Genomic DNA, 15877 nt, shown 5'->3' on the forward strand with positions numbered 1-15877 from the left:
TTTTAGGGTGATTTTCAATCAATGTTTTCGAAATGAAAGCGACGTTTAATAGCATTGAATTATATATCAGTCGAAAAAGGAGCTCAAAATCTATCTACTGGCCAAGTTTGAGATCTATAGGACAAATAGTTTACGAGTTACGGCCAAAAATTAAAAAAAATGAAAAAATTTCATCGTTTGAGTTGTAATTTTTTTTCGCGAAAAATCGACTATCGAATTTTGGGCTTTTAAGCACTTTTTCTAACGTAAAATGAGCCGAGAAAAACGATGGCGCAAACCGCATCTCAATATCTCTAATAGTTTCCGAGATATTTAACTTTGAAAATTGGGAAAAATGAGAAAAAATGAAAATCAACTATCCGAAACTTTGATCGACCATAACTCAGTTATTTGTCGTCGGATCTGAATTTAAATCCCAGATTTGGAATCTGCGGAAAATTCTGCGTTCACTGATGTATAATAACTCAAGTTTACTCTAAAAAATAAGCGAAATATCGATATGAGAAATTTGGTATAGTTTTAATCATGAATTTTTGCGAAAATTTGCAACTTTTGACTATTGGAAAATCTAAAAACTATTTCGAGAAAAACAATGGCGCAGACCGCAGCTCAATATCTGAAATAGTTTCTAAAATATCGAGCATGAATTGTTTCGAACCTTCGAAAATTTGGCCCTCTGGCAAAAACCCAAAATTTCAAACGGCCATAACTCGGTTATTTGTTCACAAAAATTAAAAAATTATCATGTTTTTGAATTCAGCGTAAAATTCTGCGTAAAATGAGACCCATATTCGTTGAGTTTGCTTAATAAATAAACGAGGTATTGGCCAAAAACTGTTTTGAAAACATCATTTTAGGGTGATTTTCAATCTATGTTTTCGAAATGAAAAGACGTTTAATAGCATTGAATTACATCAGTCGAAAGAGGAGCTCGAAATCTATCTACTGGCCAAATTTAAGATCTATCGGACAAATAGTTTACGAGTTATGGCCAAAAATTAAAAAAATGAAAAATTTTCATCGTTTGAGTCGGATTTTTTTTTCGCGAAAAATCGACTATCAAATTTTGGGCTTTTGAGAACATTTTCTAACGTAAAATGAGCCGAGAAAAAGAATGACGCAAACCGTATCTCAATATCTCAAACAGTTTCCGAGGTATTTAACTTTAAAAATTACGAAAAATGAGAAAAAATGAAAATCAAATTTCCGAAACTTTGATCGGCCATAACTCAGTTGTTTGTTGTCGGATCTGAATTTAAATCCCAGATTTGGAATCTGCGGAAAATTCTGCGTAAAATGAGCACCAATAGTATAACATTACTCCTCGAATAAGCGAGCTATCGACCGAATTAGATTAGGAAACGTGATTTTTTACAACCGTGAAACTTCAAATTCGGAGTACGTAATGTATGATTCTCATCGACTCAAGGGGGTGGAAAACTGGTGAAAACCGCATCTTTACATTTGTCATAGTTCCTAGATACTGCGCTTAAAATTGATTTTGTAAAAAAATGCGTCGTATTTATGTTTTTGCTACTAATCCTTAGTAAAAGCGTCAGACTGAAATATTAATTAAAGAGCACATTTGCTTTCGCTCATTAAGGTCCAATATTTTATTCCTTGAGAATAGAAAAGAGAATTATACATTTAGAATTAGTCAATTCGTGCTTCCTGGTACTTAATGAAAGTTTTACCCTTGGAGCATTTGCAAACTAAAATCAATTTCAAAATTCTTGATTTGTTAGAATGGATTCGTACTTCAACATTAAACCAATGAAAGGTAACTGCAAACTGAAATTATCTCCATTTTTTCATTCGCAAACGTGCGTTACAGACGACTTTTATCACTGGATATATTTCTGCAGTTTCGAGCTATTCAACAACAAATACTATCGTTGGGCACGAATCTTCACTCTACTTTTCTACGCCCTCATAACTCTAATCAACATTTACTTCTTTTTAACTGTCTTTGAGTCGTCATTTCTGTACAGATTCCTGGCAACATTTCTGGCCATTTTATCGGTAAGAGCTCGAATTCTAAAAAAATCGTTCAATTGAACATTTTTTTTAGTCCATGCTCATCAACTTTTGCCTCTTGTTGACTGAAACAGAGTTGAATGGATTCCAACAGTACGTGTTATCCATCTCGTGGTCAGTGGACAGCACCACAAAAGAAACCAAAGAGAAGATATTGTTTGAGAGGAAACTCCAGACGCCCGTTATTGTTCTGAACACCCTTCTAGGCATAGTCACTGGCTTCATTTTAATCCCCGTTGGCAAAGAACAAGAGTATCAGTTCCCTTTGTACTTCTTTCGTACTTATCTAAGTAGTTTTCACTACATTCTCGATTTTATTTATTTTCTCACATTCCCTGTCACCTCTTTCACAATGGTGGTTTTGGCCAACATTTTTGCTTATTGTGTTTGTCATGCCAATGCCCAGTTTAGTCTTTTTTTGGACATGATCGCCCACGTAAGTGCAGAATTTCAGAACGAAAACGACGACGATTTATTTTGTAATATGGAGTACCAAGCGCTTGTCAAAAGGCGACTTCATTTGATCGCCATTCGTCATAAAGAAATCATGGGGTAAGTAGCCACAACACACCACTAGTTTTGACATTTTTCCACAGAGCCAGCAAGAAAGTGAATGATGTTACCACTTGGATGTTACCGTGGTTTAGTCTCGGATTCCTCGGGATGTGTCTTAGCGCGTTAAGTTACGTATACACCGTTGTTAGTAAGCCTAATCCTGGATTATCCTACATTTAATAGTTTAGCAAGTAGATTTGGGGTATTGGCACGTTTTTCAAAATCTGACTTGGGCTGCGGCATCCGGACTAACAGGAATGCTGCTGGTTCTATCAGGACAGACCATGGAGGACTTGGTTTGTAACAATAACGCCTCATTCCACATATTTTTGGGGTGTTTTAGGCCGATGATATGACTTCAAATATATACAGTGATGTTCGCTGGGTGACTTTCAACAACGAAAATAAGAAAACGTTGCTTTTTATTCTACTGTTGTATCAGATTCCATTCCGAGTCAAATTTACAGAGACCACATCAGTGAACTATCAACTGGGCATTAGAGTAAGTTGGTTAACGCAGCGATGGTAGTACGAAATGTTTACAGATTGCCAGGAATGTCTACTCATTTGCGGCCGTTTTTGCCAAAGTTGGGAACACTAACGTGACTTAAAGTCATTAGAAAATGGATGTTTGCACCCACAAGGCACAAATGTTTTAGAATATGTTCGTTTATGCAATAAATCGCCAGTTTCGCTCGTTTTTTAAATTTTTAGCCCCGCTTTGAGAGTACGATTGTGGCGCCACCTCTGAGTCGATAGCCCAACTAAACACAAGCAAAAAACTCTGTAATCTGTCACGCTGCTGGTAATAAAAATACAGTTTTACAAATGACAAGTTTTACAATATGTATTCAATGTAATAAATTGCAAGTTTGTCTTTATTTTTCAATGTTTTTTAATTTGTTGTGCTACTTTGAGAATAGGATTTGTGTCGCCACCTCTAAGTCGGTAGTGGAACTAAGAGCCGTCGCTCTGTAATCTGCCACGCTGCTGGTAATGGAAAATTACAGTTTTCACGCATGCGTGTTGTCATTTGTCAAAAATTGGTGTCACATCACATGACCTGTTTTGTCCCCGTGACCAAAATTGAAGGAAAATTCAAAAAATTTAAACCACACCAAACAATCAAGCCCACTATGGATATGCTAGATCCGTTGGAGTCGAGGTAACACTTCCGTTTTGCTTATCTTTTTTTTGGAAACCCCTTTTTTGCGTCTGTTATGTAATGCTGTGAGTGATAGGGACAAGGTCATTTTGAAATTGGATGTAAATCTCAAGCTGTCTGAAATTTACATTTATCTAAATTTCAGTGCAGAAGTGGACGAGGTCGACTCCAAAGTTATCCTCCAAGATAACGTCATAACCAAACATTCGACGGAAAGCGACGACGAACAGAACGTTGTTGATCATTTGTCGCCACAGACTCTCTTAGAAACACCCGCGGATAATGAGGTCCAATATTCCTTAAGATCGCCCGAAGGTAACTCCTGAGACGAACACAACAAATTTTAAGGTTATGTTGTTTAGGTATGATAACGTATCGCGTCTTACAAGTGGAGGAAGGTGTCGAACCCGTGCCTCAGATTGTCGCCAGTGGCAACAACTTCTCAAATAGCAATGTTCAACAGGTGCTAACGAGTAATTTAAATGGACAATTGTACGTTATCGGGAACCCCAACGAAGTCTTTGCCACGCAAACTGGAGCCAGAGCTATCGCGCCAAGGTCGTCAATCATTGATAGCAACACGTCAGTGGTGACCAACATTAAAAGAGTAAGTGTGGCAGCACTGTGGCTTCTGTAAGGTTGGCAGCTCGTTATTGAGTAATTTGGTTTTTCCGCAGCGTGACGAGAGGCGCCGAGCCACACACAACGAAGTGGAACGACGGCGAAGAGATAAAATTAACAACTGGATTTCGAAGCTGTCGAGGATAATTCCGGAAAATGCCCCTCCTGATATGAAAGGCAACGGGCATTATGACGGGCAATCCAAAGGGGGCATTCTAGCAAAGGCGTGTGAATACATCTTAGAATTACGGGAGAATGAGCAAAAATGTGATCAATATTTGAAAGAGAACAAGCAATTAGTTCAGACTGTTGATGTTTTGAAGCAAAAAAATCTCGCGTTAGAACAAGAGAACAGGACTTTGAGAGACATTTTGAAACGGAATGGCCTTGACGTTCCGAATAATTTAATAACACTGGAATAGTTAATAAGTGTAATTATAAGGATATCAAACGAAATAATAAGCAAGTACCTATATTATAATACTAATTATTTTTGTTGTGCGTTAAGTATTTTTTAAGACCTTTATGCTTTGTTAATGCAAAATTTATTTACGAATTTTTGTTAAGAATGTAGTATATTTACGTGTGATGTAAATAAATATGAACATTTGTCTATTTTATTGTACTGTTGCCATCCCCTGTACCACTCAAGGTCACAAATTTTGCGTTTTGGGGTACAAAAAACCACCGTGAAAGTTTCGCCAACGGAATGTGTAGACATTCAATCTATTTCTTACCGTTTTTAAAAAGGAGTCGCGTCTGAGGAGAATTTCACTTCACTTGGCATAGTTTAAGAGATCGCACTAATTAATTACGCAGTTTGGATGCACAGCAATTTTTATGTCAAAATGGAAAAATGTCAAATTCTGGGGACAATGATGCCAACTTTGTCACCTTAAAGTTTCCAAAGTTTATTCGTTCAACATGAAGAAAAATTATAAATCGCAATTTTCGAGAAACAAATATAATCAACTAGACAATTTACGACTGTACGCCTTTTGTGTCGGTTTCAAATTTTTAATGTTTTGGAATGATTTAAGCATTTTTTTTTTAAACTGGGACTTTTAAAATCATTGACATTTAGTTTTTTTGCAGTAATTTTATTACTGTTTTATTTATAATCAATATTAAAAATGTAAATTAGGAAAAATTAAGTTTTTGCTGATTATTGGGGCAAAATCTCTTTTCCCGATGTGTCGACTGTATTTAAAACGACATTTTAGGCAACCAACATTGCACCTTAAATAGTTTAATATTTGTGCCGCTAGATGGCCCTAGCTTACGCACGTTAAATATCTTTCAAATCCTGCTGATTTATTAAAATACATAAAATGAAAGATTACCGAAGAAAATCCAAATATTCTGTAAAATTTGTTCAATTCAAGTTATAGTTAAACACTAAATTCCCCTAGATTAGTCAGTACATTTCTCCTCCTTCAAAATTCCCTACATTCGGGGAAATCCCTACACCTGGCGTGGATATGGACTTATTGATCGCTTATTCTTTTTATTTTGATTGGATTTCTGGAATTGAAGCCCAATTTTGGATGTTTCGGATAAAAACCATTAATCAAAGACATTTAATTTAAACAATTTAACAATCCTAATAGTAAAAACACAGTTATTGTATAATATAGTATTTATTAGTTTCATAACCGCTCTGACATTTTTCTTAGCCGTCCAAGTTGAGGTCACTTACCCACCAGGAATTTGGTGTTGAAAACAGTCTTCTCGTCGTAAAATGTTGAGATTGTGATGAGGATCTAGAGACATAAATTTTCAAAGGCGCGCAACAAACAGATTTGGTGCGGTAAAATAAGTGCTTTAGAACGCTTCAAAAAAATTTATTCTGAGAAAATAAGATTTACAATATCTTAGAATATATGAAATATTCCATTTACTTGTACATTGATAAAGCAACAATCTTTACAACAAGTTTCTTTCATAAATATTGGTGTTTCTATTTAGATCATTATTTATTACATTTCTTTGGTTTTTAACACAAGTACAAGCAAACAGAATAGTGACAAGGTAGGTATAACTTGTTGGTTTAGTAATGTGAAACATAATAAAGCACATATCTGTGGGAAAAGCGACTTCTTTGGTTTTTGGAAGCTGTGGCGAAGAAGTCGCAATTTCACATTAACATGGTTTAACAATAAATACAAATGAAAAGATGATTTCTTCAAAACAGACAACATTTGACAACGATGTTAAATATATGTAGTTATCCACTGGCTCTGCTATTTCGTAATAAGACACTTATTAGTTTATTTGTCAAATAAAATATCGAACAGATTGCGTAAAGAAACATTTACGTTTTTTTTTTTCATCTTTAGTTATTTAGTATCAAAATATGTCAACATTTGTTTTTGCTATCTAAGAGTAATTAAAATATATTTAGTCTTACAAACACCTGATGGTTTGTGTCTTTTCAAATATGAAACATCGAACACGAATACAAACAGCAACAAGTCTCTATACAGACAGGGTCCACGTAACCTGCCGAGTATTCACAACACAGGTACGAAATAAATAGATCTGCTCAGGTAAGTATACACGAGTCCTATAAATACAGATAACAGTTCCAAATCATCGGTAAAAAACTCAAGAAAAACCGAATTTCCAATAACAAAGAGCACTGTTGTGTAACAAGTTCCTTCACAAAACAACAATAAACATTGATCGAAGTGAGATTAAAAAAATCGAACACGCAAGGCAAACACTTAATTCATAATAGATTGTCTTGCAATCACACCGATTTAAACATCATATAAAACATGAATCACTTGATCCCAGTTGGCATGGCGTAAATGTATATTTTTCTTACATAATATCAACTTGTCGCGAATTTTGAATGCAGAATTTACTCAATGATTGTCTTCTAATCTAAAGGGATTCGTCACAAAAAGTCTATGTACTGTAATCGAACGACTCCCATTCCGAAAATCTGGAGTCTTGTTTTTGCAGTCTTTGGGTGCACTCTTTTATGTATGAATCCTGTATTCGGTACATTCCAGAATTCGCTTGGAACATTAGCGTCTCCAAGATGCGCTCGTTTTTTATCGCCTTCGACGGCAGCACCACCTGCAAACACGACACTTTGCGTCCAAATTAGATTGTTTGCGTAAACTGACCTTGATAAGCTCCTGGGGCGATATTCTATACAGTTTCAAGTCTCTGGCCAGTCGCTCCATAATGCACTTAAACTCTAACTTGGCATCCAGTTTGCTCGAAGTTTTAGTACGGATTTTGTGTCTCGCCCAGGCCAACATGGCTTCGAATTTTCGCACCTCCGGCACCTCCAAGTTCCTGGTAACACAAACAGGTGTCATTTACAAAGGAGCAATTTTTGAAACTCGCAAGATTTGAAAAGGATAAGTTAGATTACCTGTAATAAAAATTACAATTTTCCAAAATTTATAGCCGTTTATTTCCAACTCAAGAATCGCTCATTCACATGTCAATTACTGTAATAAATGTCAAAGCAAAAAATAAATCACCTGCACATGATCATTTGAACCATGGATTCGCTCAGCGTGAGGAACTCGGTGGTGGTGAAAAGGGCGTAGGCGCGAGTTTCCACGAACGCTAAGATCATGTTGACCAACTCGGAGGCTGAAGTGTATCTCCAGTAGTAGTTTTCGAGGGAGCACAACATACAACAGACCTGGAAGCATCATTAGTGTTGGAGTTTATGGATCAGAAACCGATAACTTACGACTTCTATCCTGAGGAACTGTTTGGCGTGGTGGAAACAGGCTTGAAGTAGCTCCGGAAGGTCGTAGTGCTCAGCTGCGCAAATGAGTCCAGGAATCGTCGAGCAAGTGAGGGGACAAGATCCAGTGTGAAGATAGTCTAACAGTATTCGAAACGTATCTGGATCGAATTCGATTATAGAAAATTCAGTCTGCGCCAATTTGGCTCGGTCGACCTTTTGAGCATCGGCACAAACGCTAAGTCTCGGGACTGGTAGCTGGGCTGCAGAGGGTTTGTCTTTGCCTTCTTTGTCCTTTCCTTCTTTATCTGCAAAGTTCGGTTTTGAACTCATCGGGTCTTGATCGACTTACTTGAGCAATCTTGGCTGCTGGCCCACTTCTTCTTGTCCTCGGCGGACAACTGCTGGGCGTTGTGCTTCCGGATGGACCTTCCCCATCCCGCCGTGATGGTACCTAATCTAGAAAACGCTCGTTTGACCATGGGCGAACTAGGGACACTTTTGGGCCTGGGCGATTCGATATCTGGCACTTGTAAAAAGTTGCTACTTTTTGGTCTACTTTGTTGGGGACTCAATAGAGTCGGAACTGGCCTCGCTAATAGTTCAGCCACTGGCACTTGGGGCGAACCGAAACCTGTCTGGATGCCGTACAACATTTCTTGGAAGACTCGACTACGTACTCCCAAAATTGCTCGAACACCCACTAATTTAGCTTTCTGCTTCGATTGGCCGACGAGGAACACCACATCGAACAATTGAGCGTTTGCCAGAGTGTTGGCTTCGGTGTTGAGGAACATCCTGGTGAAGTCTTTCGCTATCTGATCGTAATCTTCGAATTGATCACGCACACTATCTAATAAAGGTGAAGAGGGTCTCATGTGTCCGATGGGACGCCAAGAACCTGCAAATTAATCAGACGAAATTACCATTTTTATTCATTCTTAACCAAGACAATAAAGCAGAACGCATGACGGAAGAGCTCAGCGAGTTTATGTAAAGTTTGCGAGTCTTTAGACTCGATTCTTTGATGTTATGCACTCTTGACTTTCAAAGGAAGTTGAATTATTAATTATTAAAGTGGGGAAGGCAGTTGCCTACCAATTGTCGATTAAAGTTTGCGAAATTACAGAGAGAAACTTGCAGAGTCGTTATGAATGCCAAAACGTCTAATATCTACCTCTCCTATAAGGCTTGGGAATCTGTCCGGTCTCTGCGTGGTTCTGCAGATTGGCGACGATGTCCTCCAGCATCTGCGACCTCGTCCTCTCTTGCATCCTCGCGAACTTGGGGGCCGAGTAACTCGCCCTTTCCCCGTTGACGATTTTCGTGAGCAGCCACTCCCTGAACATCGGGCCCTTGTCGAAAACACTTTGCTCCCATAGATAAGGCTTGTAGGCACCCACTTCATCGCGAGTAACAACCGACACTTCATATCGAGTGGGTTTCCTCTTAATTCTCGGAGAAGTACGAACTGAAAAAGAAAATCAAGTCTTTAGAAAATCGCGCGCGTTTTCGTACCAAGGATAAAAGTGTGAAGAAAATGGCTCTTGATGCAAGCGGGCGAAAACGCCGTGTTGTCGGCCTCCAAAAACACGACGCAGACGATGTCGTTGCCGATGTGTCTCTTCCTCTGCAGCTTCTGCGGGTCGTGTTTTTCGTACGGCAGCAACGTGCTTACGTGGAACATTATTTCGATGTTCCTCCAGTTGGTATAAACCGAGTATAATCCTAAAACCATCAAGCTTGAATCGAGATTACGCTGAGAAAACAGAGCGCACCTGTCAAGTCGTGCACGGTATCTAAACCTCCTTTGTATTTGTCGAAGCCTTTGAGACGAACTTTCTCGCCGAAAATCTGCAGGAACTCTTCAAACAGCACGGAATTGTCGTTATTGTCTAGGATCTCTTCTTCGGTGTATTGTCCCTCTTTCACGTAGATTACGCCCACCTTCAGCTCCGATTTTATAAACACCTTCAACAAAACACGCCCTAATTACAATGTTTTGCACTAAAAAGTAAATTAAAAAATTAAAAGTCAAATTTCCCGCTCGAAATTTCAAAGGTTATGTAACTGCGAAATAGAGATTTGTCAGTGTGGAACGTCTCCTTACCTTTTTACTGCATATATTCCTTTCTCAAAGCAATTTTATGACCCGTGACCACTTTTAGTAGTAACTACGCACAAATAAATTAAAAAAGTGAGGTTAATTTAGAAAATGTGACAGTTTTCGGATTTTCAGTAACACCAACTTCGAAATTAATTTGGAGGTTCGGTATATACACAAGAGACAACTTACGCTTTTAATTAGCCAGCTTTTAATTAGCAATCGTAAATTACTAAAAAAATTTCTTTATTTTGAATTTCGCGCCACATCGTTAATTTCCGGTGCAACGTCACCATTTTAAGAGCCGAACGTTCCCGAGACTTGCCGACAGTCTATGACGTGTGAGCTTCTCTACTGCGTCGTCTCGAGTTCAAATTTCCATTTTTTGAATATTTTCGAGTTTCTACCCGCGAAAAACTGTTGTTTAGTGCAGTTTTTAGTGTTCAGAGTGAAGGTGTAGTGTTGGAACCCCAGTTTTATCACTTTTTTCAGTTTAGTGTTCGAATTTGTTCAGTGCTTTGGTGTGGAAGTGTTTCAAGTCCAAACAGGAAAGTGAAAGAGTTTTATCACACGTTATCTCTTCTGGAGGTTCTGGAATGGAAGGATTCAGCTGGGAGTTGGTTATTCCTAAGAATAGTCGAGAAATTCGGAACATAACGGAAGATGAAGTCTGGTCTAGTCGGTGCAGGTGTGACGTCATCACTCCGAAGGGTAAGTGAACCTGTTTTTTGTCTGGCGTCTGACCTACTTTGATCATTGCGAATATTAAACACGCACAAGTAAATTGAAAAAGTCACGTTAGTTTCGACTGTTTTTCAGGAATACAAACTTCGAAATTTTCATGTTACTGTCAACTGAAAGAAATTCAATCAGCGATACATTTAGTATAAAGTGATAAGGCCGTTAATTCCACGCCGCCGCCCGCATTCTAATTGTTTCGGTCTTGCCTCTAATTTGCGATAAAATTCATCGACGACAAACATTCCTGATAAACCGCCGTCATTTTTCATCCGGTAATTCCGGGCTTTTGTGTTCGCGTCGAACCCATTCGTGAGTGTGGAAATTTTAATTTAAGAACATCTCCTTTTGAAGTCCTCACTTTCGATTCTTTCCACGATTTGGTCCCGAAATTTCCTCCCAATCAATACTTTGAATCGAAAGTGGTTTCCAATTAAACTTACCTGATCTAATTTCAACAGTTCTTCGGGCGTGTCTGGAAGCTGCCCCAACGTCAAAGGCGGATTGATGTTAACTTCTTTACCTAAAGATCTCACGACTTCTTCACGATTATAGCGATCGGCAAAGACACAACTGGCAGGAATCAGTCCGTGAACCGTGTAACTGATGGCTCGTACTAATATCCTGCGAACAAATTCGCGTTAATTGAAGGAAACGGAATTGGGTCAATGATGAGGGTGCGGATTTTAAATAACGATTTTCAGTTACACTGTAGATATGAAGTTTGCAGACGTTAAAATGCTTTCCGACTTTTAACAGCGGTGATGTGGGCGTTATTGCCCATGATGCTGTTTAAATCAATGATGTATGGTGAAGGGGCTTTAATTCGAGCTCTGTTTACACACAACTGTTGCATTCGCACTGAAAGTCTGAGCAGAAATTATGTTTGACCTGACATTTCATCACTTTTATTTGCGTTAAATTCGTACAAATTATCCCAGAAGTAGTGCAGGGTAATAAGAAAATTATCAACGTCTGAGCAGTACCGTCATTAATTACCAAGTTGCAGAAAGGTCACCCATTTAGGGAAATTTTATCAGTAAGGAAATCGGTTGGTAACACTGTAAACTTTATTGTAACTTTACCCAATTAGTAATAAACTGGCACACAAATTGAAACAATGCCTGGTTAGACTTTCCAGAGGATGATTTTTAAAAGGATTGACCTTATCAGTTCAATATCCTAAAAGTCCCCTTGACCAATCAGCTCCGGTCTCGTTTTTTAATACGTCAATAGTCCCCGTCTTTGGCGGGATTATGTCTTGTCGGAATCAAATAAACGTTGGCTGCAGGGGTCAGTTAAAGAACGCATTTATCAGACTGTTGGTCGGGTTTTTTGCCATGTGTGAAGCAGTGTTGTCAGATCAAATTAGCCCTAGATTCTAACTAAAAAAATCTCTAGATACCATAAATTTCAAACGTCAAAACATTTTGGAAAGTCAGATCAACGCTGCCTTTGGTTAATATTAAAGTTTGGGTAGATTAGAAATAGACGAACTTTTACATTTTCGACTTTCGGAAAATCTAAGAACGAATTTTCAGCTAAAAATTAAATGAGCAAAAATAACTTGAGTTTGTTTCACGAATAAACAAACGACACATTGATGAAAATCTGTATTCAAAGGGTCGTTTTGGGGTGATTTTAAAAGTTTTCATAGAGAGATACGCCCTTTCTTCAAAGTATCAAAGTAGTTTTTATAACAAAAAACGCGTCCAAGCAACCAATTAGATCAGATCTTTTCATTGATTGGCTAGATGTTTAAAAATTCCGCCCATATGAACAAAAGACGATTTGACGAATCTATCGTTTACTCAACACGTCAATTCCGACAAAAAAATCCCCTAGACTTGTCCAAAAATTGAAAACATCCCTAAATTCGGAGAAAATCTCCAGACCTGGCAACCCTGAGTGCGAAAACCCTTTTTAACGTCGCGCAAGCTAAAAATGACGTTCATTTTAATGAGCTCGTTAGTATTGATCTCAATGGATAAACGTAGATGTTTCCAAATCAAAAAACTCCAGGAAATGTCGGCGAATTCCAGCCATCCCCAGTTTCAGTCTTAAAATGACGTGTGCTTTGTAACAAGACACGTATATTGTCGTTATAGAGTGAAATATTGACGTTTTCTTCGGGCTGTGAAAGTTTCGGATGAAAAAGTATAAAAGTAATTACATCGAACGAAAAACTTTTATAGGTACCTACTGAAAAAATTATCCTGTTTTCTTTCGCCGTTCCCTTTCGACAACGTCATGTTTATAAGATTACGATGACCGAAAATGAATAAACAATCGTGTAGAATTTCCCCAATTAAAAACGTTTCGGCGGTTCACATACGTGAGTGGAATTGCGATTTTTTAATCAAAGGACGGAATGAACTTGGCGGCGACTTTCAAACTCGTTACTTTTTAATCAGATTGGATTAAGATTAAAATTAATAATCGATGAACAAGAACGAACTCATTTAAAAGATTTAAAGCACTGTCTTGTTAATTGCTTTGTCCTTAAGTTTGCATTTATGCAGTACGTATCTATTTTCGAAATTGGATTTTATCCATTATGGAAAATTCATGGAACGAGGGTTCTGATTCGATTTGCGCCTGAAAATTTTAAATCATTGTCGGAGCTTTCCGGTTCATTATTAACTAAGTGTTTAATTGTTAAAACTCTGTCTTGTGCTTTATCATTTTTCGATGGAATTGTATCGCATTTCCGTCAATATTTGCTTAGTTCTTGGGATTTTTCGATTATTTCGCATTCTCTTTTGTTCACTGTCTTGTTGTCGCTATTTCTAATATCACGGTTACTAAACAAACATGTGGACTCTCCATAAATTTATTATTAACACGTTTGAATATTTCATTTAATATTTGTCGGGGGATTTGAGGTTGCCCTAAAAGCCTGAAAGCTCTTCCATTAACCCAAATATAAATCTGCATGTTCGAATGTAGAAAAACTTCCAGTGATATATTTAGATAACAAAGCCCCTTTATGATTATTGATTTGCTCTGGAAAAACTCCGAAATTGTTTATTTGTCTTACCGTCATGTTGAAGGGTAGATTAAGTCCCCGAGATTCATTGTTTTGTCTGTTAAAGTGTCACCACGTCTCTAAGTAAGAATGATGGTGCTCCAGATCGAACTTGATACATATTATGTTAAATTCTACCTTTTTTACGACGCTGTTAACTACGACGCGTCTGTAATAAACTAGTTTCATTAAACTATGTTCGGCAACTTTCGCTTTTAGGCTTAAAAGTACACATGATGAGGATGTGAGTTGTAATAATTATGTTGTCAGCTCAACTGCCATTTAAAACAGAGATTACAGAGTTTGAAAATTGGGGCGGTAATTATCTGTCAATCTCGTGTCGACTAGAGGGAATTTCTAGGAACTTTTAGATTTGTTTGAAAAATTCACGTTTGTGCCGAAACTTGTGCATTAATGCGATTCGGTTTTTGTTGCACTCCGACCGCGAATTTACCCAAAACAAATCTAATTACGCTTTTTGTCGGCTGCCAGATGGTAGTATTATTTATCATTTTTGTAAAACTGTTTAGGTTGCAAACGCCCACGTTGATAGTTATTTTGTTATTTAAAGTTGGTATCTTGGTAAGTCATAAGTCAAACTTGACATCTTTTAAACATTTTTTTATTCTTGCTTTCAAAATTCAAGTTATGTTTTGTCCAAAAATTGACAAAAGACTTTCAATAGGTACTTCAAAACTTCCTAGATTCGGTGAAAAACCCTTGAACTGGCAACACTGATGAAATATAATTTTTGAAATTTTAAGATGACACGATTGGCATCATTGTCCTACAATTTGATACTAGAATTGTCATATTTGAAGCTGTTACAGTCGCGGCCAAATTATTTTATTGACATTTTGAAAATTAGAGTGTAGTCTGGGCATTACTGTCAAATTGACGTGCAAACCTTAATCAATTTTGCCAAAAGTGACAGTAATAATGCCCATAAAGGGCGCTTTACACTTTACGACAATCAAACGAGTAAATAATTTGCGAATTTCGGTGACTTTGGCGGAAGTTGGCAATCTGTAATTTGGGTGAAGGCGCCGCGTCGTTTTTCAGTAAATTGACATTAGTCGTACAAAACACGCCACCTGTTATTGACGTGAAAATGACATGTGTTTCCATAAATATTCAATTCGAGCGATGTAAACACGATTTGGTGGATGCGCCGGTACAAAATAATTCCACCATAATTAGTTATCGCCCGTCTATACCGAGACGCAAATTCTTTCTACGAGTCGAAATTGCAATTTGTATCCACCTTCACGAACTAAGGCAGAATTCTCTCCGGAATTCCTTTGCAAAATTAGAGCTTTTAAATGGATTTGAGCTGCGTTGGGAAATCCAGCAAAAATGACAACGAATTTTTCAGGCGGACGATGACAGGAGAGGTGTATTTTGTAAAATCTCCGATATAATTCCAGTCCCTTTGATGTCTATTAATATTTATGAGCGAAATAACATAGCTCTCGTGTTAGAAAACGGCAATTACGAGGTGGAATTTGTAGCAGTTAAGATAAAGGTTCTGTAAAAATTCTTAATTACGGTCATTTCGAGCATCTTATCTGAAAGTTTGCGTGCGGGAATAAAAGCTTCAAGTGTAATTTTTCTTGGGAAGATGGGACGTCGAAATCGTTGCAATAATGTTATTGATGGATAGCTGGCGTGCCCCATTGTCCCCAATCAATAAATCTAGACTACGACATGTTATTAAGAGTGTGTCCTTAATTCCTGCGGAGCTTATAACTCAATTACGAGTCTAATAGTAAATTGCTGCCGGAATTGATTTACTTTTAATAAACATTGTCAAAGTTTAGTTCGATTCGAGTTTGTTGTCTGATTGCTTCACTCGGGGAGTGTTTTCGTTATGAACGCAGATTCTGAATTTTTGATAACGATCGATCTGCA

General features: G+C 37.7%; 4 protein-coding genes across 8 annotated transcripts in view; 3 read left to right on the top strand and 1 right to left on the bottom strand.

Annotated features, from left to right (window-relative positions):
- Window positions 1-1773: 1773 nt before the first annotated feature.
- On the top strand, window positions 1774-3280 carry LOC148166155 (uncharacterized). The gene is made up of 7 exons (XM_088049224.1): window positions 1774-1780; window positions 1835-2022; window positions 2072-2589; window positions 2634-2736; window positions 2781-2888; window positions 2936-3094; window positions 3138-3280. The coding sequence occupies exons 1-7, from the start codon at window positions 1774-1776 to the stop codon at window positions 3201-3203; spliced, it is 1149 nt and encodes a 382-aa protein (XP_087905350.1). The 3' UTR covers window positions 3204-3280.
- A 331-nt stretch (window positions 3281-3611) lies between these two features.
- LOC148166156 (upstream stimulatory factor 1-like) lies at window positions 3612-4993 on the top strand. The gene is made up of 4 exons (XM_088048864.1): window positions 3612-3757; window positions 3903-4072; window positions 4120-4364; window positions 4435-4993. Exons 1-4 carry the CDS (start codon window positions 3612-3614, stop codon window positions 4798-4800), a joined length of 927 nt encoding a protein of 308 aa, XP_087904990.1. The 3' UTR covers window positions 4801-4993.
- Window positions 4994-5944: 951 nt separating this feature from the next.
- Window positions 5945-15877, bottom strand: part of LOC148166157 (uncharacterized) — an 87679-nt gene continuing 77746 nt past the window's right edge. For 4 of the 5 annotated variants that reach the window (XM_088048851.1, XM_088048852.1, XM_088048849.1 and 1 more), the window contains 9 exons: window positions 11382-11562; window positions 9875-10067; window positions 9615-9824; window positions 9274-9567; window positions 8449-8997; window positions 8100-8404; window positions 7882-8048; window positions 7516-7690; window positions 5945-7465 (listed from right to left, as the gene is read on the bottom strand). In XM_088048851.1, the coding sequence (XP_087904977.1) occupies window positions 7292-7465; window positions 7516-7690; window positions 7882-8048; window positions 8100-8404; window positions 8449-8997; window positions 9274-9567; window positions 9615-9824; window positions 9875-10067; window positions 11382-11562 (2248 nt within the window). In that variant the 3' untranslated portion in view covers window positions 5945-7291. The remainder of the gene's footprint in view (window positions 7466-7515; window positions 7691-7881; window positions 8049-8099; window positions 8405-8448; window positions 8998-9273; window positions 9568-9614; window positions 9825-9874; window positions 10068-11381; window positions 11563-15877) is intronic. The other variant, XM_088048850.1, reaches the window with a different exon arrangement.
- Window positions 10777-15877, top strand: part of LOC148166158 (uncharacterized) — a 94673-nt gene continuing 89572 nt past the window's right edge. Inside the window, exon 1 of the mRNA XM_088048863.1 lies at window positions 10777-10911. Coding sequence (XP_087904989.1) covers window positions 10864-10911 — 48 coding nt within the window. The 5' untranslated portion in view covers window positions 10777-10863. The remainder of the gene's footprint in view (window positions 10912-15877) is intronic.

This window comes from Gnatocerus cornutus, unplaced genomic scaffold (genome assembly GCF_029298725.1).
Source record: "Gnatocerus cornutus isolate USDA-ARS CGAHR unplaced genomic scaffold, icGnaCorn1.1 ctg00000023.1, whole genome shotgun sequence".
Taxonomy (NCBI): Eukaryota; Metazoa; Arthropoda; class Insecta; order Coleoptera; family Tenebrionidae; genus Gnatocerus; species Gnatocerus cornutus.

Coding starts and splice junctions, on each gene's coding strand:
- LOC148166155 (XM_088049224.1), top strand. Junction 2,889..2,935: donor GACAGACCATGGAGGACTTG/GTTTGTAACAAT, acceptor GGGGTGTTTTAG/GCCGATGATATGACTTCAAA. Junction 3,095..3,137: donor ACTATCAACTGGGCATTAGA/GTAAGTTGGTTA, acceptor AAATGTTTACAG/ATTGCCAGGAATGTCTACTC.
- LOC148166156 (XM_088048864.1), top strand. CDS start 3,612: ATGCGTGTTGTCATTTGTCAAAAATTGGTGTCACATCACATGACCTGT. Junction 3,758..3,902: donor CTAGATCCGTTGGAGTCGAG/GTAACACTTCCG, acceptor TCTAAATTTCAG/TGCAGAAGTGGACGAGGTCG. Junction 4,073..4,119: donor TTCCTTAAGATCGCCCGAAG/GTAACTCCTGAG, acceptor TATGTTGTTTAG/GTATGATAACGTATCGCGTC.